This window comes from Anarrhichthys ocellatus, unplaced genomic scaffold, assembly GCF_004355925.1.
Source record: "Anarrhichthys ocellatus isolate YVR2014 unplaced genomic scaffold, GSC_Weel_1.0 scaffold36, whole genome shotgun sequence".
Taxonomy (NCBI): Eukaryota; Metazoa; Chordata; class Actinopteri; order Perciformes; family Anarhichadidae; genus Anarrhichthys; species Anarrhichthys ocellatus.
The window spans coordinates 1,247,774-1,268,598 of NW_022280066.1; the positions used below are offsets into that span (position 1 = coordinate 1,247,774).

Sequence of the window (20,825 nt, forward strand, 5' to 3'; positions counted from 1 at the left end):
TCTCTTTAAAAATTGCCCTTCAGTCATATTGCATTATCTGTATTCATGCTTGTCATGCTTCTTTTTAAGCTACCACCCATCCAGAACGCTTTGTGTCAGGTTGGCAAGTACATTTTTTTAATTTGCTGGTTAGATAGAGCAGAATTCTTGTATCTTATTGCCAGCTCTGCTGCTCTACAATCTAAACGTCGTGGAATCGGTCTATACATTAAACGACAAGTTGTGTGAGAATAAGAAATAACTTTCTGGCGCAGAGATTTGTATACCCGCGGTGGGGCCCCAGGTTCGACCGAAACACGAGCATTTCATTGAGGGATGGAAATCTCTCTTTGGGGCTCCTTCTCTGATCGCTCTGGTGTTCGTTCCATAGTGGCAAACAATATGGAGGGCACTTGCTTTGATAGCGGAGGGTGCATGAGGTATAAGGGGCAGTGTGGGTTGACAGTTCCTAAACGAGGAGAGAAGCAGCGGGGCAAGGTCCTCCCATCGCAGGAATATATATATATATATATATATATATATATATATATATATATATATACCTGTCTGCAGTTCAAAGGTCGAGCGATCCTGCTGGCCACGACATCAAGTCCGTAGAGGTTCAGTCCGTCAGAGTCTCTGTCACACGGACAAAAGCCGCTCTGCTGTGATGCACATCACCATGTCCGGTTGGACTCTCATCAGTCGTCAGAAGGCGATTTGTGGTGCTGGTAGACTGGACGATGAGCGAGGACGAGAAGAATGTGTGTGTGCAGGGGGTGGGGGGGGGTGGACAAGTGAGTGTCGTTGATGGCACTGTGGTCCTCAGAGCGTCCATCTGTGAAACAGAGTGGGAGGAGAATTAGACTGAGTCACCCCCACCACCCACCTCCCAAGGCTGTTTTGTTTTTGTAAAGTCGATGCATGAAACCAAAGCAGGCAGCTCCAACTTTCATTCCAAGGTAAGTGGGAGAACGGAGGGTGTTCAGTTCAGAGCAACGGGGCTCACACAACAACGGTGTTGGTGTTCAAAACACTGAGGATCAAACTGAAGGAAGTGCACATTTACAGCAATCCCTCCTATTTTGGGGTGTATTCTCTTTGGTACACGCATTCGGTATCAGCTCGACGACACTTTTGGGCAAATAAAGAATGAAATATTCAGCGTCTGTTTCTCTGGTGGCATTCATTTTACATACTGTTTTAGATCATTCATAATGAATGCCTTGCGATATTGCACACAAGTGGGAAAAGGCATGATAGAGCATGCAGATTTTTTTATTCTCACAAAAGTCAAAAATTGTGTCTCTTTAGGTATCTGAAGGTTACACTATATTTTCCCCCTCAGCTGCGTGTTGGCATTTAGCAGCACTAAAGGTGAACAGGCCTTGATTTCCATCTTTTCTCGTTATTAATTACTCTCATTCAGAGCACTCGCCTCATGTTACCGCAGCTTGAATTGGTCTTCAATTGCTCTTGAATACAATTTCATTAAATTAGCAACTCGAGGAGTGCATCATTACATTTGGTATTAATGTGATGAATAAATCCTTTGACATGATAGACATTTCCATTCTGAAGCTCGCCAAACTCAAGCAACAGGTAATTTTCCTGTAAAATGAGAGAAATACATGTGGAACAAATTAGAAAATTGTTGGCTTAACACATGCTCCGGCAAGAAATGCATAAAAAAACTTATATATGCATGATTTCTAGTATTTTGTAATTTCTATTAATATATTTTACTATCTAAAATCGAGTCTTAATATGTTATTTTAATGGTATTAACAAGTGGGCTTCCCTCCTGGTCCACTATCCCTTTTAGAGGCTTTTCAGAGTCAGTGGCCCTCCATGTGGCATTGAAATATGCTGTCTGTCACAGTGGGGTTAGGACACTCTATTCATGCACTCTGACATTCTTTTTGGATAAAAATGAACCTGCTTGTTTGACTACTGTCTGTATGAGGGCACAGGGTGTTGAATCAAGCATCACATTGTGAAATTCCGCTGAAGTGATCAGCCTTATTGTTAGCTACGCTGGACTGGACAAAACATTAAATAACCCTTTTGCCAGAATTTTCCCACTTTTAGGCTGATAAGACTAAATATGAATAATAACATATTTAATAACTAAATATGAATAATAACATATTTAATAACTAAATATGAATAATAACTTAACTTGGTAAAGAACATTTTAGAATTAAAGGAGGTAATTTCAAATAGTTCTGAAATACATGCTGGGAAGTGAGAAACATCAAAAGAGAAACACTAAAAGCGATTGATTACTACAACAACAAAATATCAATGAATAAATCTGTGCAAATTCATACTTAAATACGGAGTCTGCACAACTACATAAGCATGTTTGTCGGAGCACACTGGGGTAAACCCACCTCATTTATTTTGATTGCGGATTCGCAGACACCTCCTCTTTAGCGGCGGCTCCAGCTCAGCAGTCCCGTCTGCTGACAAAGGGGCACTGATGGAGCAGGACAGGATGGCCGTCTTGTCAGCGCCGGGCTTTGGCACAGGCTGAATGACCACACAGCCTCCGGTGGACAGCAGCGGCAGGGCATATGCATGCTCACCCTCCTCCATGTTGGAGTCAGGATCTGGCTTACCCTCCACTGTGTCCGCTATGTCGTCTTGCACCGAGCCCCGCTTCCCCGGCTCCCAATCTCCAACTGAGCAATTGTTCTCTTTCAGTGCCTCGTGCTCCAGCTCACCATTGGCTGGCTGCTCCTCGGCCTCTCCTTCTCCTGCAACACTGTCTCCTCTTCGGTCAGAGTAAGACTCAAAGGCAGGAGCGAGAAGCGAATGCCACCCCGTACCATTGACTATGACATTACACGGGGCAGCAGGCCTAGCTTGGAGGTGGGGCAGGGTTTGGGGCTGGGTCCGTGCTGTGCTGGGCAAGGGTGATGGGGTACGGTTAGAGATACAGGGAGTTAGCTGGCTCACTGGAGGATCATCATGGAAAGAAGGGCTGCTGTTGCTGGAGGGAGGGCCTGATGATTCCAGTGTGTTTGGGTGTGTTGCCCCTTCCAGCTCTGTGGTACAGAGGAGGCCCTGAGAGAGGGCCCTTTCCACCCCATCACGACTGCTCTTCCCTTCCCAACTAAGCCCAGCAGCTGGTGGAGATCTCGATTCCGCCTCTGCCTCCACTTTGACCTGGACTCCAGGTAGCATCCTTTGAATTACCTGCTGTTGGCATGGCCTCTGGCCCACAGTTAGATCAATAACCCCCTCCGTCGGTGCAGGGCCGCTGGTTAGACATGTGTTACCCGAATTGTCCTCTGCCTTGACAGTCAAGTCCACCAGCGCCATCCTGCTTCTCTCTGAGCGTACAGGAGAGAGACGCTCTGCAACAGCGGGCTCTACTTTCTGCTCCCCTCTGTCATCTCCAGAGGACCCTGGAGAGTGGGGCCAAGAAGCTGAAGCCTCGGAGGACTCTGGAGCACTGTGGAAGTTGCCCCAGCTGTCTGGCTGGTACCTGGAAGTTTTGGGGTTGAAGGGGATTGGGATTGGGATTGGAATTGGGATTGGGACTGGGAGTGGTACAATGACAGGGTAAGGGACCAAGAGAGTTGGTGGAGGTACCAATGGCGACAAGGACGGCATGCCAAAGTTCATCATTGGGGGCAGAGGAATGCGTCCATTGGGCATCATGTTGACTGGGGGGAAAGGGGGCATGCCTGGCATTGAGAGACCAGGGTGGGGGGGGCATCATGCCAGCATTGGGATTGGACATGGGGTGGACATGGGGAGACAGCAGGGGCCTGTGCATGGGGCTTGATGCTGAGCCCATGGACCTAGGGGGAGGTGGTAGACCAATACCAGGGATCATAGGGTTTGACAGGGGGCTATGGGGACCCCCTGGGTGGACAGAGGGCCGAAGGAATGGTGGACGCATCTGCTGTATCATTTGATGCTCCATGAACAGCGGCAGGGGCATGGGTCCCCGGGGCGTCATCACCATGGGAGGGCTACCGGGAGGAACCCCGACAGGTGGGTGCAAAGTGTGAACAGGCGGGGGGTGAAGTGTGGGGCTCTCGTGGGGTCTGGGTGTGGGGATCCTGGCTGAGGAGGATAAAGACGGGGAGCAGTGGGTAGCAGTGTCTGAGGGTGAGGCGGCAGAGGATGTGGAAGGGGCCAATGCAGAGGTGGTGGAAGGCCCCCCTGGTGAGTGAGCCTGATGCCGCAGGTCCGTTAATGGAGTCCCCCAGGATTCAGGAGTGAGCAGCTGCACCCCTCCACCGCACTCCATCTTACCCTCCCCACCCATCCCGTGACCTGGGTTACACAATACTCCGGGCAATGCAGCCTGGGTCTCCTTGTAGAAAATGTCCATCTTATATTGGTTCAGGCATTTGGCACTGCAGAACTGCAGCCTCCGCTCACCAGCACCAAAGTCCAGGTACTCCTTAGTGTGGCGAATATGTTTGCACCAGTCACACACCTGTGGCAAAAAACACACACAGTACACACACCGCATCAGCACCTGTCACACTGCATACAAAAGACTTCTAATTTGTTTGTGATGAAATGCAACATAATCTCCTCTGAAGTGACCTGGTAAGCAGAAGCTCAGCCTCCAAACCAACTGGACAAAAAAGATTATTTTTACTGAAGCTGTCTCTAAATACTTTTACAAATCTGTCAAGAGCAAACACGTAACTTTGCAGTTTGTTGAAATGTATTTAACTTATGTAATGTAGGTGTGTGTATGGTTGTGCATGTGCCTGAACCGATGTGTTGTTACTGAGAGGTAAATGTGCACATGATGACATTCTGCTCTGCTGCTAAGTGGTATTGAAGTGACTTTGTCTTTAACTTTCTGTCCTAACAAGGAATGCCCATTTACACCTGTCGGCAATAAAAAACACTCTCAGTCTCATTTAACCACAGATCCCTCAGAGCCTGACGCCCCAAGCACAACAAGACAAAAAAAGATGATTTCCCTCAAATGGCATTCCGCACTTGGTATTGAAGTGTGTGCCAACTGGAAGGCAGCCATTAAAGTTAAGTCACTTTAAATGCTAGGGGATTGACTGATTGATCGATACTGAATTACACAGAAAAGAGGCACCCAAGTAGCTTGATGCAGACCTTGCTTATTTTGTCATTTAAGCCCTGAAGTTCACCAAAAAAGCCCAAGTGTGGCTAAAAGCTGACACGGTATCTATTATGTTGTTGTTTGTTGTTGTCTTAGTCCTGTGGATAAATGGCTGAACATACATGATGGGACTATATTAGTGACCACTGCAGTGACGATTATTACTGAAAATGTTTCACTGATTTAAAACCTTAATGATATGTGTGATGTTTTGTATAAGAGCCTCCTTCAGAATAAAATGACAGTGCGCATGTGTTATGTTCTCGACACAACATGACAAGTGTTTCCATTTACGCATGTCGTAATGTAAAGTAACACAAATGCATATTGTCTTAAAGAGGATACTCTGCAAACGGGCTGTATTGTGTTGAAAACAGCATTGTTTTCAAAGATAGAACTGCAATTTCAGACCAAATGTTCAACATTGTTACAAATCTGTTATATTCAGAAGCCTCAAAATACCACAATGCAATGCAGCCATCTTTTATACAAAATACTCGTGCCTTTCCACATACATGTAAATAGACGTTTTGTCACAATGAAGGTCTATCTTTTTAAATTGTTCATCCTACGTTACTGTAACTTTTAGAGTGACAAGATCACTTTCAGATACACCTTTTAGAGTCATATTAGGGTTTGTAAAATGTGGTCAACGCCAATCAATACATTTTGCCAGTTCAGTTTTCAAACCACGTTTCTCGTCACATATTGCGCTTAAAGGCAGGACCACTTCTGTATGCAGCGAGTAAAACACGAAGGGGCTCAATTAAAAAGTTGTCTTTCTTGCTCACTGCAGTGGCAAATATCCCGAAACACCCCGCTGCACTGTTTCATCACTGTTCTACACCTTTGCAGCACAAAAAAATGCACATTTTCCTTTGGGAAGAAAATGAATGTGACCCTGGTAGAGCAGATAGCAGTGGGCGAGCCCCGAACACGACGTTACTCGTCAGGCCACACACAGCTCACTCTGTCAGCTCCGGGAGGAGTGGCAGGTCCTCGCTGGAGATAATTAAGGCATTAATCAGTTGTCAGACCCCTCAACGACATCCATCCATCACACAGACCCTTTAGCCCCCCTGCTGAATGTTAATAAGTTGAGGGATGCAACCGGAAGGCGGACAAACTCCTTTTTTGCAACGCTGCATAGCAACCTTGGTTTATTTGGCAGGATCCCGTCTGGCAGCAGCTGAAAGACAGTGGACTTACATGGGCCGCTCGGGCAGACGCACTGTAGCATCGGCCAGGATTTGAAAAGAATACATAGCATGCTGTCCTGCAGCTGCTACACGTGTAAAACATCAGGTTCTTTGCATCCAATGTGTGTTTTACATCTGACTCTCTGAATAAAGCAGAAGCAAAAGGACAAAAGTTTCAAAAGATGTACTGAAGTTCTGCATTTGTCATAATTCATCGTGCAGTGCCGCTGAGGAGGGACGACGTGCACAAACGCAATTTAGGAGGAATTTCTTGCACCAACACTTGAATGGAAGTCGGGACGAGCAGCTGGAGAACACGAGGAACCGCAGCAGCAGAAACAGATCAGAGACTGGACTGCATAGCGGGCGCTGTGCTTAAACAGCTCGCTGGCGGCGCTCAGATGTCGGTGCCTCGAATTCGACACGTTTCAACTGCCCATTTAGTCCTGGCTAATTCAATGAGCCGTGACTGAGTAAAAGTCAAAAAGGTGCTCTCGCAAGTTGAGTTTGATAATGGTAGGCCCAGAATATTTTCAATAATGAATGTGCTAAAATTTTCTCCTCGACTGAGAAAGACAGATGGAGAGCACTTAACGACTTTCTGCACTTTGAGTGAAATTTCACTGCGCATTACGCTAATGGAGTTGTGCTTTCTCTCTCTCTCGCTCGCTGTCTCTTTCCCCACCACCACACAGATGTTTGCAGCTGAATATAATTATGCTCATTTATTTCCGTCGTGGCCAACGAACCGGCGGCGGCGGCGGTGCAGTTTAACCGTTTGCATTACAACAATTAGCGCACTTCCATGTACGTATATAGTGCAACCACCTCGGCAGTCGGCGCTTTCTTCCGCCCTCTCACCCTCTGGCCCGGCTAGTGTCCAACCATCTTAGATGAGCACGTCAGGTATGGCCGTTATCACAGTTTCAGGGGATTGGATGAAGAGCGTTGAAAAGCGGAGTTGACGGAGCAGGTTGTGGACCAACAGGTTATCAGAGGAGGATGAGAGAGAGTTTCAGGTGGCAGAGAAGAGGAAGAGGTTGCAGATGTTGAAGAGATCGCAGAGGATGTGGAGGATTCCGATAATGAAGAGGAAGAAGAGGAGGCGGTTGCGGAGGGTTAAGAGGCTGAGCAGAGATTTTGAGTTTCACTAGAGGCTGTAGTGCCTGAAGTGGTTTTATATGTAGAACGAAGAGGTTTAAGCAGCATGAGCTTAAGGTCGATATGTGATTCTTTTGACACTTCTCGGATTGCTGCTATAGTCGCAAAGTGCAAAACACAAGGATTAAACCCAGGAAAAAATGAACCAGGTGCTTGGAGCGAGACAGTCGCTTGGTTTTTACTTGGACTGTCTCACGCACATCAATGACGGCAAACAGAAACACAGTGCTTGTTGCATTGCGGATCCGGTCCAAAAACTAGAATATGGAGCGAGACACTGCAAACTTAAAGCACCTGGTCCGCCGGGAAAAGAAAACAGAACAAAGCTCCCACTTACGTTTACAAAAGAAAATGTAACTTTGGCAACGCTTAACAGAACATCTGCAACATGTGGACTGAAAATATAATTTCACAGTGGCCTCATTTATCGGAATATCTATCCGGATGGTTCTAATTATCTGGCTTACAAAAAAAGGGGAAACATATCTGGTTTGTGTGCTTTCCCAGTCTTTTAAATTGGCTTCACCGTGTAGGCTACCTGATGCCTTCGTTAAAAACCTGAATGGCGCGTGACAAGTTTAAACTGCAGATGAAAGCCCAAGAAGAGCAGAGCTACACTCCCCGTGAGGCTTCTCTTATCATAGCCAGCCATCGGCCATCGGTCATTATAGACGTGACACACAAAGGCCGCTCTTACTTGGCCAGGTGAACCTCTAATCACACACTTGCGTGCGCACAGAGAGCAGAATAACTCCGGCCAGCTATAAGAATGATGAGACCGACCTGGTGGACCGTCTTTGAACGTCGCCGCAGCAGACTGGACCGCTCAGAGACTAAAGATCTCTGTTGGCATGTGGCTGTCTGGTGCTATGTTTGCTTTTCCACACGTGGGACATCTTCACTTAAAGCAAGACTTTGACTTAATGTATATCTCACTTGTTTAATCCGTGCAAAAAACAAGTAATAAAAGTGACACACTGTGGTTTTAATAGGGATTATGTGCTTTTGGCTTTTTTATGGATTAAACAAATGAGGTTATAGTTGGTGGATTTCGTTGTTCAGACGGAGTTACGATTTACTGTAGTTTATGACATTTATTTGTCATGAGGGCTATGTCCAAAAAACATGAACCTCATATGTGCAAGATATGTATTGTACCAGATTTAGCTACTAGATCATTTCAGTCTCTGTGCTAAGCTAAGCTAACCAGCTGCTGGCTGTAGCATCGTATTTAGCTTTAGCTTAATTTAAATGTGCAAGAGGTATTGATCTTCTCATCTAACTCTCAGCAGAAAGGGCAAAGAAAAACAATTCCCAAAATGAACTAACTATAGATTTAAAGGAGAATTTGGGTCAGTTACCACTTGGGTCTCTTTTTGTACGTTACTTCTGGCCATCATTTCTATCGGTTGTGATAACATTGTACCCACCAACGTCATTTATGAGATCAGGAAACACAGCAACAATGCTCGAAGGACGTCCGATGGGGCAAGAGGTAAACGGTCAGACAATAAACTGTCAGTGTAACAAGATTATCTAGAAGTTAAACTGAATGTCAACGAATATGCAATTTGGGGTATAATTTGACGGTTTGAAATAGTTTTTAATCCAGAAATAATATTTGGCTAATCCGTCGGTGTGTTTCAAACCTCAACGGTTGACTGCTTGTTTTTCTTGCACCATCTGACTTCTTGTTCGTGATGCTGCCACAATCCAAGATCCCAGCCATCAACTTGATGAGTACGATGTTATTATTAGACATATAGAATACCATAGAAATGAAAAACTATAAAAAAATAAGTGCAAAATTGTAATACACTTCCAAAAGCATATGTTATGTGCCATGTATACTTTATATATAAAGTATAATACAATACTCAATAAATATTAAACATAAATAAGTAAATCCTTAGTTTCTTTGTCTGATAACTCCTAAAAAACCCAACACAAGTCACTGAATATGAATGGTACAATGAAAATGAGCAAAGCAAATAAAAACACATGGAAAAAAATTTGTGAAAAGCTCAAACTGAAACATGGGCAAACTTTATGTAAAACTTAGTGTGCTGTGTCTTATTTCTTGGGCTGACCTGAGTCTGATGGTTGATGTCTGCTATTTACAGTAATGCCCAAAATATGAACTGGTCTATTGAAATGTCAGGAGGAAATGAGTTGAAAATGATACACTTTGAACAAAGAAACAACATCAAAACACATTTGTGCAGTAGCAATCAAGCTTAAACTCTGTCTGGTGTTAGAGGGTTATGGTCCTTACAAGCACATCGCTGTTTGTCTTGAAGACAAGCCTGGGCGTGTCCTGAGTAAAGCTGTGCTGGGGTAATTTCCCACCGAGGCCACCGTCGTCTCTCGCCTGGGGGGGAGAAATAATGGCTTCTTTTTACGAATGGACAAAATAAACAGGTGAACAGAGGCAACAAGGAAACTCAGAAATGGAAAACAACACTAAGAAAGATGAACAGAAATGGTGATTGTAAAATGGGTGAACAATAATTGGTTTGTGTTCAAACCAATCAACAGGATTGTCAAACAAAACTGTGTGTGTGTGTGTGTGTGTGTGTGTGTGTGTGTGTGTGTGTGTGTGTGTGTGTGTGTGCATGCATGGTTGAGGAGTCTGCAAGGCACTTAGTTTAGACATTCAAAGTGCTGCCTGCTAACACAGCAGTGTGTTCAATCAAACACCCATTTATTTCGGACAAACATGGAAAATCAAACACATTTAAGAAGTTAGCTACACTAACTATGAATAATTTGAAATATATGGGATGTTCTGAAATTAGCTGATACGTTGAATGTCGACGTCGAAAACATTGTGTGTGATAGTCTCTCTCAAACACCTACTCAGCATCAGTATTCGTCTCTGTAATTATCTCAGTCCTCAGTTCAAAAGCCAACATTTTTTGAAAAAAAGATAGATGATCGATAGATGATTGCCAGAATTCACAACATGATTTTATCAAACGAAATAATCTGCTTCAATGCATATTTGTTGGTGTTTAGCAGGCGGCAACCTCCGGTTCTGCTGAGTGAAGCCAATGCTGAAGTGTCTAAAAACTTCCGTTCTCTCTACTGACCAGCAGGGGGCGACTCCTCTGGTTGCAAAAAGAAGTCTGATTCTATAGAAGTCAATGAGAAAAAGACTCTACTTCTCTCTTGATCTATTACCTCAGTAAACATTGTAAACATGATGGTATGGTCTTATTCAATACAGCATGATGTTCATTTAGTAAATTATGGTGTATTTGTGACAGGTCGCTGCCGCTACCAGAGACGTGTTTTGCGTCACTACGTTACTCCTCCGCAATTCAAATATGGTAACTTCCGTGCAAAAAACAACAACATGGCGACGGTTGTAATACAAGATCGTGACTGCAAACTCGAGGCTTCATAACTGCAGTCCACAAACCAATGAGTGACGTCACAATGACTACGTCCACTTCTTATATACAGTCTATGGCGTTGAGCCTTTGGAAAACAACATTTTCACTGCGGTCAAAAAAACAGTTTACTCTCCTGCAGGCACCTAGATTAGCAGAGCCGGTTAGCAGCAATCTTTTTTGTGGAATCTTTTGCTTTTATTGGACCGACGTAGTGACAGACCGGAAACTGGGAGAGAGAGCGGGGTACAACATGCAACAAAGGTCCCACGGTTGTTTCCATGCTGCGTAGCAGGATGAGCCTCCTGAATTTGCACCCAAATGCTGTCAAGACTTTCAACTACACACTGTTAAGAATTACGGTGGATTTTCAACGGTATCTTACAGTATTTCATAATAACTGTAACATACAGTTACATGTTCATCCCTCGCATGTAAATGAACAGTTAATGCCGTAAACAGCAGACTACCGTAATTTAACAGCATGATACAGTATTGTTTGTGAAGAGGTGGATACACGCTTCTCTATACAAGTTCAATGAATCACAATCCATCTACATCGTACTGTCTATTGTAGGTTAATATGTCTGTAATGACGATAGAATATTTCTATTATTCAGACTGCTTATTGCAAGTCATTTTTGAGTGACAAGACGTGACCTGAACGTGACTTTGGACACAACAGCATCAGTTCATCCTTCTGAGCACTGCGGTCAAGTCAGCAGACACTCAGATCTCCGTGGTCAACTCAGCAGACACTTAAATTGTAGTGCACATATACGCTGAATCTTACGGTAAACGCAACCAAACGGCACAGATCGGGAGCGAGCGAAGAACTTTGCAAAGTTAGCGGAAAGATTAACGTGAGACAACTTCCGGTTTTCTACAGACGAACATCCGGTTTTCAGAATAAGATGCCAACAAAGTATACATATTGCATAATGAAATGAGATTAAATGAATTATATTCACATTAAGTATAAAACATGCTACCTGCATCTCCTGAGTTAAAGGGAAAATACACCTAAATTGTGCGTAAAGTGTCTTTATTCTTTGATTTGAGGGTTGCTGGAAGTTAATAATACCTGACTGACGGTCAATTAAGATATTTTACGAAGCAAAAGCTCTGAACTGAATTTGTATCTTCAAATGGCACATTTGCTATAAAAATGTTTTTCTCAATAATTCCACACAACGACTAATGCATATATGTTCAGGACAAAAACGGGTAATATCACAATATTTAAGGTGCTACAAAAATATTTTTCTCAATAATTCCAGACAATGACTGACATGTATGTGTTGGGGACATCGTTGACTCCACCCATACTGAATATTAGACATTTTTACTGTACCAATTAAGAGATATTTCAAATTAAATCTCATACATTTGAACTGAGAAAACGTCTAATAACTGAATATTTGAGGTGCTATAAAAAATATTTTCTCAATAAGTCCAGACAATGACTGATATGTATGTGTTGAGGACATCGTTGACTCCACTCACACTGAAAATTTGACATTTCTACTGTACCAATTAAGAGATATTTCAAATTAAAACTCATACATTTGAATCGAGAAAATATCTAATAAATGAATATTTGAAGCGTAATAAAAAGTATTTTCTCAATAAGTCCAGACAATGACTGATATACATTTGTTGAAGACGTCGTTGACTCCACCCATACTGAAAATTAGACATTTTTACTGTACCAATTAGGAAATATTTCAAATTAAAACTCATACATTTGAATTGAGAAAATATCCAATAAATGGATATTTGAAGTGTAATAAAATGTATTTTCTCAATAAGTCCAGCCAATGACTGATATGTTGTTGGCATCTTATTTTGAAAACGGGATGTTCGTCTGTAGAAAACCGGAAGTTTTCACGTTAATCTTTCCGCTAACTTTGCAAAAGCCTTCGATCGCTCCCGTCCTGTGCCGTTTGGTTGCGTTTACCGTAAGTTTCAGCGTATAGGTGCACTACAATTTAAGTGTCTGCTGAGTTGACCACGGAGATCTGAGTGTCTGCTGACTTGACCGCAGTCTTCTGAGCCATGTGGAGGTCAACCGAGGAGCTGAGCTAACTTACGCTTGTCATCCGAAATTCAAAGTCTCCAGTATTGTTTTGTCTTCATGATTATTGAACTGTTGACATCGCAGATAATGTTTCACTTGGTCTGTTTCATTACATTAGGTTGCTTATATTAGTGGAGCTAACGTTAGCTAGCTCGAGCTCAAGTTAGCTAGCTAACAGCATAGCAAGTTAAGTTAACATAAATAAAGTCAATCACAGATTACAGTGTTAAGATGTAACGTTAGTAACCTAACTTGTGTTTACTTGTGCTCTTATTGAACCGTTGGAATGCAAACGGGACGATTATCAAAAGGGAGAGCGGACCAGAAATCACCGACGTGTTCAAGACGATGAACAGTTGAGGTAACGCTAACAGTAACGTTATGTGTGTGTTATCCCAGGAGCAACATTAAACCAGATCAAACTCATTTTATTGTTGAACGTTAGTCCATTGTGGTCCATTGTCTTAGCTTCATTTCTTCACCTTAACGTAATCAGCTCATCACATAGTCTGTTCATTTAAACTGTATGGTATTGTTGTATTAGCTTGTTGTAAAGACTTGCACTGATATGTTAACATATGTGAGGCACATGCAAACCCACAGCTGCACACCCAAAGCTTCTTTTAAGTGTGTTTATCCTGGATGTCATAGAACTTTCCAGAAGTTCAGAACATTGTGTTTCTAAAGTTTTTATTTTGTTTGTTTACAGTCACTCATCATCAGAGATTGAGGATGCCAGCCAGACGCTGCAGTCAAGTCCTCTTTCAAGATGTTCTCTTTCTTTATTGTTTTCATTCATGTGTGAGTTCATGCTGTTCAAAATAACTATAAATGTGTATAAGACTTGTCAACAAGCTAGACTGTGAAGCAGTTATATTACACTGTTCTTGATGCTATTTTAATTCTGTGTTACACTGTTGATGCTAATGAGTTCAGTTATGCTGTTCATTAGCGATTTTATTGGTTTATTAGTTTGCTTCTAAACATGCAGTACATTGTGACTTTTGTGATGTAATACAAATGTCCATTTATTATTTGAGAACATATAACACATAAACTGCAACAATTATGTATTGAATGTCTGTTGTTATTCTTTTATTTGTTGGGAATTAAATGCAAAGGGTTGTATTACCCTTTGTAAATAAACGGTAACATTCTGGCATATACCGTAAAATCACGGTAAAACCCAGTTATCCTACTGTCACATACCGTAATCAAGTATACGGTAAGATACCGTAAAAACTAAATTAGTGGCGTCCCTGCTGCCAGTAAGTTACCGTTAATTTACGGTGAAATAATTTAGAGTGCAATTGCCAACGCAGCCTCCATAATTCCAGACAAGGAAAGAGGCAGAAAAAAAGGCACAGAGAAAACAATAAAACATAATAAAAAACAAAATATGACCCTGAATCAGCTTGATGTTGATTTGCACAGGACAAACATTATCACATGACCTCTGTGTTTGTCAAATATGGTAGGTCATTTGTGGTCAAATCTTTACTTGCCGAATTACAGACATGGCAGATTCACACAGGATTGAGATCATGATGAGCACAATTATTTTTAATCACTCTTCTTCATGGAGTTAATGGAGCGTTCGATTCAATTGACAACCCGAAACATTTTGTCCGAATTTTGAACATTATAACAAGAGGTTACAAACCCGTTTTACTCACTTATCAAATGGTTAAAGTCAGAGGCAAGTTGCTGTGTATTAAGCTGGTATAACATCACGCTGTTGGTTTAAGCTGTCTCGTTTAATTATCAGATAATAACTGACTCACTTCAATGTGCAGAAGCTTGGAGATGAATCGTAACATTGCTGTAAAACACGAAATGCCATGGTTGACTGCTAGCATAGGCGGTTTTGGTGTGAACAGGGTGAATCCCTTAGTGACCCTTGCCAAAAAATGTGCAGAATTTTACAGTAACTTCATGTATTCTTGGACAAATAAAAATTGCATTAGGTAAACAAAGATAATATGCGTAATTCACCAAAACAGTTGCTGTTGTGGGTTTAATTTCCAATGCTGTAATACTACAATTCAACTTATTTAAACATTTATACCATCTTCAAAGGAGCAACCCTGTCCAACACTCTGTGAGTCATTATGAGCAGTGTGAACTCTAAGGCACTCAAAGTTGTTATGCCAGGTTTTTGGGAAGTTATCAGAGAAGCTTTGTCTGACACATTTCCAAAATGGTTTTTATTGTGTTTCATTAAATGAGATGCACTTTTAAATCAAATAGTGTGATAACTGAGGCACCGTTATCAGAAATGGTGATTTTAACCCCGTGCCGTTTGCAGCCCCTAAAGTGAAATTTCACAGCGAGGCCGATGCCATTGGCAGGCGAGCCACTGGCCCGAGTGTCCCTCTTTCATATCATGTTCCCTTTAAATTGCCCACTGCAACCTTTGATTTGTCACAGATAATTTGGCCCCCAGGCTCTGCCCATCTCTCGGTGACACCAAAGGGCAATTCTGTTGTATATTCTAAATTTGTCTCTTCTCCAAAGACTGATTGAGTTTTGCCTCTGCTTCCATCTGCTTCCCTCACCTCCAGGTACGGGTTTCCCATTCCAAGCATGACATAAATGAAATACTGCGGTCCTGTGCGTCGTCTTTTTCAGGCTACTGGAGAGGATACAGTGTAGGGATCTGAGAAAAAACATTTTAACGGGAGATCTTTTAACTTTGTCAAAAAACAAACACGATTATGAGGTCATGGCTATTTAGAAGATGCACTAAATGAACAGTGGGTGTAGTAGGCTTCTCCATTTCAGTTCTTTACCCCCCGTCACACACAAATACTCGAACACACGCGGATCTGGGCAGGCATTTGAGGGCACACACACAAAGATGTGACCATTGTGCTATTATTCTGTCTCCAGTTTGTGCTCTGACCCCCTGGCCCCACGCCAGCTCATTTGCATATTGCACTAATGAGGTGTTGGCACTGTGAACGAGGCGTGAGGTGCACGCAGGGAGCCACAGACAGATGAAGGAGATAGGATGAAGACAGATAGACAGACAAACAGACAGACAGACAGATAGATAGACAGGCAGACAGACAGTTGTTTTTTTCTTTATAGGTGTTTCTTTTTTTCCTCATTGCCCATCCATCACGCCAGCATACTGCAGCTGCCTCCCCAGCCAGAGTTCCCTATGCGAACGACGGTGCAGGACATCAGCTCCCCCTCTGGCGACTCCGACCGTCCTGAGGGGGGACGTCACACCAGCTGCCGCCACGCTTGCCTCCATCTGGGCATGGATACATGTCCAGGTGTGTGTGTGTGTGTGCGCCCCGTCACCTGCCAAGAGCGCCGCTGTTTCCCAAAGAAAGACGCTCGCAGGCAGGCTTTCCAAAATCCACAGACAAACACAGCCGAGTGCAGCCGAGCTCATCCCAAATCCCTGAAACCAAGGTGCAGTCCTGGCACTGCAGCACGCGTGTGACGGGGCGAGAAAAAGAAAAGCCATCCCAACACCGGTTTGGTTCAGTTTGCAGTGCACCGGGGAGATTGTTCAGGCACATTCTTAGGCCGTGATCTTTGCACTTTAATTTGCGTTGATCAAAATCAGGGTTTATTAGAGGGTTGTCTGGTACGGGTAGTGATACTTTAATGCCCTATTATAAGTACAAGTATAATTTCTCAAAGAACTGAAAAGTCAGATCAAGGTAAACACTGTTTAAAAAATAATGTAGCTAGTTTTGGAGCTTTTTTGATCTTTCTTTGCAGCAACAAATAGGTCGATGTAGAAATAGTTCAGCACATTGCTGTGAGTATTATCTCTAGGCTAATTTCCATGTACTAAATGCCTTTATCAAAGGGTGCAGCAAAAGCTATTCTTAATACATCTGGAATATTATCTTCTTGGCATATTGATTGCGAATTTTATATTATCCAAATTGTTCCAAATCCAAACTTCACAAGCTTGCAAAGAGTATTCTGTTGCTCAAGGTCATCATCACGACGCACCTGAAATGTGCCTGCAAATTCCCCCAACAATGAGGAACTTGCAGAAAGGAATTACCACAAGTTCATGTGCGTGGCTCCACTTTTTACAATCTCAACGTTTTGTTAGCCAGGGTTAATTTTTTTAAAAATCTTTATTTAAGCTGAATGGCTGGCAGCTATGAGATAATCACCTTCCTCTCTGTGCCCCGAAGCTGTGTCAGGCAGGCCTCAAGGCTTCCAAGCCTGAGCTGCAATATGCAGACACATTTCATCACACGCAAACAATACATTCATACATATACAAGACACAGTCACACACACACACACACACACACACACACACGCCCAGACTCCCCTCTTTCCCTCTTATTCATTTTGCGTGCGTGCCCTCCTCGGCACGCAAAGTAAATTGTGTGAGGAGGATATGTGTGCGCGTGTGTGCGTTTTTGAGGTGATGTGACATTTCTGGGCTGACATGAAGCGGCACTCTGCCCCCTCGCACCTGGGGGGAGCTCCCGGGGAAAGACACTGATGGAGGTCTGAGGGTCCCCGGGGAGGAATTTCATGTGTGAACAAAAAGCCCTGCGCTGCGGCAGAAACGACCTGTAAAACACAAGCTGGAGTCTCCTCCACTACCTGCTTTAGTGCTCATTTGAATATTGTGGAAACGGAAGACATGGTTCATATGTTTATTTGCATGAAGTATAAAGATATATAAAGATAGTTATACGCTTTAAATGAAGCGACAATATGATCCTTCTGTATTTTGTGTTGTTTCTAATTTTGCATGACGAAATGTGATAAAAGAAACACTACAGATGACACATAATAAGCCACTGTTTAGAATTTTGAACGAGTCCTCCCTCTAGCTGCTTTTCAACAACAACATATTGGTCTACAGTCAACCAGTAAGCATTATTTTCCCGGGGGAATTCAACCCTCCCCCCCAAAAAAAACTCCTGAACACAAACCACACTGCAGAGAAAAGCAGATCCTTAGAGCTATTGCAACAGCAACGGGCAACATTTCATCACAAATCAATGGCACGGTAACAGACTCCTGCATGCAGCAATTTTGTAAAAATCCAACCCCAAATGCTCGATGGGAAAACATCCCCTCTAACCGACACCTTTTCGCCACCATGCTTCACACTCGCAGAGGGTAATTCATCACCGCTAACTGCCTTAACTTAATCTTAATCTTAATCAATGAGCGAGAGTGTTTATTGGTGTGCGCGTGTTTGGGTGTGAGATGGAGGGAGAAGCAGTGACAGTTGAAAGCTCCACCCTACGTTTAACTTTAACGCCTCTAATCCCAGATAACCGTCCAACGTCGTAGCTGCTGTCTGCTGTCGATTCCCTTCGGTTTGTATCTCGCCACCACTCAAACTGGCTTTCGCGGGTTTCCCACCGCGCAAAAACAAGCAGAATGCACGCGCGTCCCTGCGCTAACAAGAAGAGGAGCCACAGTTAAAAAAGTAAGTGAAAGTGAGCAGGCAGGGAGGTGACAGACAGAATAATTGAGTGGTGCGAGCGGCAAGGAAGCAGCGGCCTCCATACACACTAATCCAGAGGCTTAAGGCGTACAGTAAACAGGCGCATAAGTGATTAGCCGCAGTTAAACCATCAATCATCTTTCGCCACACACAAACGCACGCTACATAATATGTATATATAGAGAGAGAGAGAGAGAGAGCGCGTAATGTAGGGATGTGAGAAAGTAGCAACCATAGTCACCCTAGGAGGGCATTGGGTTTCATGGAAGAGGCAGCTGAAGATATTTCATGCAACATAATGCCAGAGCCGCTTGCCCGCCCCCCTACAGCCCCCCCACGTCCCCTTATCCAACGCACACGCAGACATAAGATACTACTTCTTCAGCCATGACGATATTTTGCATTTGGGGGGAGGAAAAGAAAGCCTGCAGGCCGTGTTGTTGTGGCCAACCTTGTGGGTGCATGAGAAAAGAAACACGTGGGTATCGCTTCCACAAATGGCCCCGCACGCAACGTGTGAGAACCAGACAAAATATAGAATCCAAGTCGCCGTGGCAGAGCAGGCCCTTGGTGTGTTTGCGATGTCTGAACTGTGAGCATTTTCTGCCGACGGACGAAAGAAACATGGCTGACTGGCTCAGAACAGGAATGTTTTGCATGTGAATGATATTCATTTTATCAAGCGGTGTGTGATGTCCTCTAAATTGGTGCAAACACATTGATTGTTTGACTGTATTTGTACATTTCTGTTCTGCTGAGCAATAAAGGTGAATTAACTTGGCCATCTCAACAGAACTGAATAAAACCTACATTACTTTCGAAATTCCATACTAACATACTATTTAGTACAGTAAAACAGTATGAGAGATTTTTTAGTACGTCCGACACCTCATGAAACCAATAGGGCGCGAATTGCATAATATTTCAGGAGAAATATTATGGCACGCAAACACGCCGGCATATATATCCCAGAGTGCAATGCGGTAGTGACAACAATGTTCCTTACAGACAGTGGAAGACAGCTCTGTTACGTCAAAAACCCTGATATATGTTTTTTAATGAGTTCACACTTTATGATTCTCACAAAACATAATTTGGTCACACAAAATTGGCACAGGTTACCCATGGTTAGGAGTCTCCAACCGGCATGGAGGCTCTCAGGAAGTGGTAATCACAGCTCAGTGCGTCCGACAAGAGACACACTGTTGCTTCTTCACACAGAAGTAGGTTGAATGACAGCACACATATTGAGTATGTAGTGCATAGCATGCAATTTCGGACGCAGCGCTAGTTTATTTCTGTGTCCTACTACAGAAAAATGATGGATATAATGTATATACATATATATATATATATATATATATATTGTTAGCACATTAACAATATATATATACATTAGCCAGAACTATTAGAATCAAGTTAGCAAGTCTTAGATAATGTGATATAAGTAGCTAGTAAGTAGGTAGTTGTCTTCGAATTAACATTAAGATTGGTTTGTTTTTAAATTGAAGGGAGAATGCCTCCCTACAGTTTTTCTGCAGTGCTGATGATACGGGTTAACTGACTCACCTAATTTGGTAAATCATGGAATCTTGCTGGGCCTTTGCCTTTTCTGTAGTTTAATGTGTCACAAAACAGGACAGACTAACCCTCCGCCACCAAAACAGATGAAGGTGTGACAAGAAACAGGAAAGAGTTCTGACACTAAAATAACACGGTGAGAAGAAAGAGTGCCTATGTCAAAGTGGTAGCTAAATACTGCACATTTGCCCCGGCTCAACAGTTTTATAACGGTACAGCTCAAAATTGCAGCCCAGTGTTGCTACTTCAAAGGGAAATTCATTATTTCATTTTTTTCTCATAATCATGACTTAGTATTTAAGAGATAATATGTCAAAATTAAGAGAAAAAAACATAATTATACTTGGGTGTTGGATTTCCCTTTTTGCAGAAATGGGCTTCCATACAAATAAGTCCTTAATTAGATGGTACTAATCATACTGATCTGATTTGTTTACAGTTATAATTCTAACGTATCACATTCAATTATGATGTATCGACAGGAATTTTGGCAGGAACTATTTTTAACTGCATGTGAAACTTAATAAAATGAACAGAGTTTTTTTTTACACCATGGCTAACATTCATGGAGCACATAATCAAATCTAATTGCATCAAGGACAGTTATTGAAATGAACAAAGTGTGATTAAAGTGCCCGGACTGATTGCTCAGTTGAACAACACTACAATTAAAGAGTATCAATGTGTGTTATGAAAGTATTTTTCAGTTTTATAGTAAATGTTATGTTGGAACTTCAACAAAAGCATTGGTTGACATGTTGTGTGTCCGCGCTCACGAGGAGAGAGATTTTCTCTACGGCTGATAAGATCCAGCCTGTCACTTTATACGTAAACTTTACATGAGTTTAACTATAGA

The 20,825-nt window shown here is 42.7% G+C and overlaps 1 protein-coding gene and 1 long non-coding RNA gene across 2 annotated transcripts in view; one reads left to right on the forward strand and one right to left on the reverse strand.

Annotated features, from left to right (window-relative positions):
* Nucleotides 1–542: 542 nt before the first annotated feature.
* Nucleotides 543–20,825, reverse strand: part of sobpa (sine oculis binding protein homolog (Drosophila) a) — a 37,079-nt gene continuing 16,796 nt past the window's right edge. The window contains 4 exon segments of the mRNA XM_031866769.1: nt 543–817; nt 2,376–3,705; nt 3,707–4,441; nt 9,734–9,829. Of these exon segments, the coding sequence (XP_031722629.1) occupies nt 2,377–3,705; nt 3,707–4,441; nt 9,734–9,829 (2,160 nt within the window). The 3' untranslated portion in view covers nt 543–817; nt 2,376.
* On the forward strand, nt 13,067–14,004 carry LOC116394009 (uncharacterized). The gene is made up of 2 exons (XR_004213420.1): nt 13,067–13,294; nt 13,643–14,004. It is a non-coding gene; the product is annotated as an uncharacterized LOC116394009 (long non-coding RNA).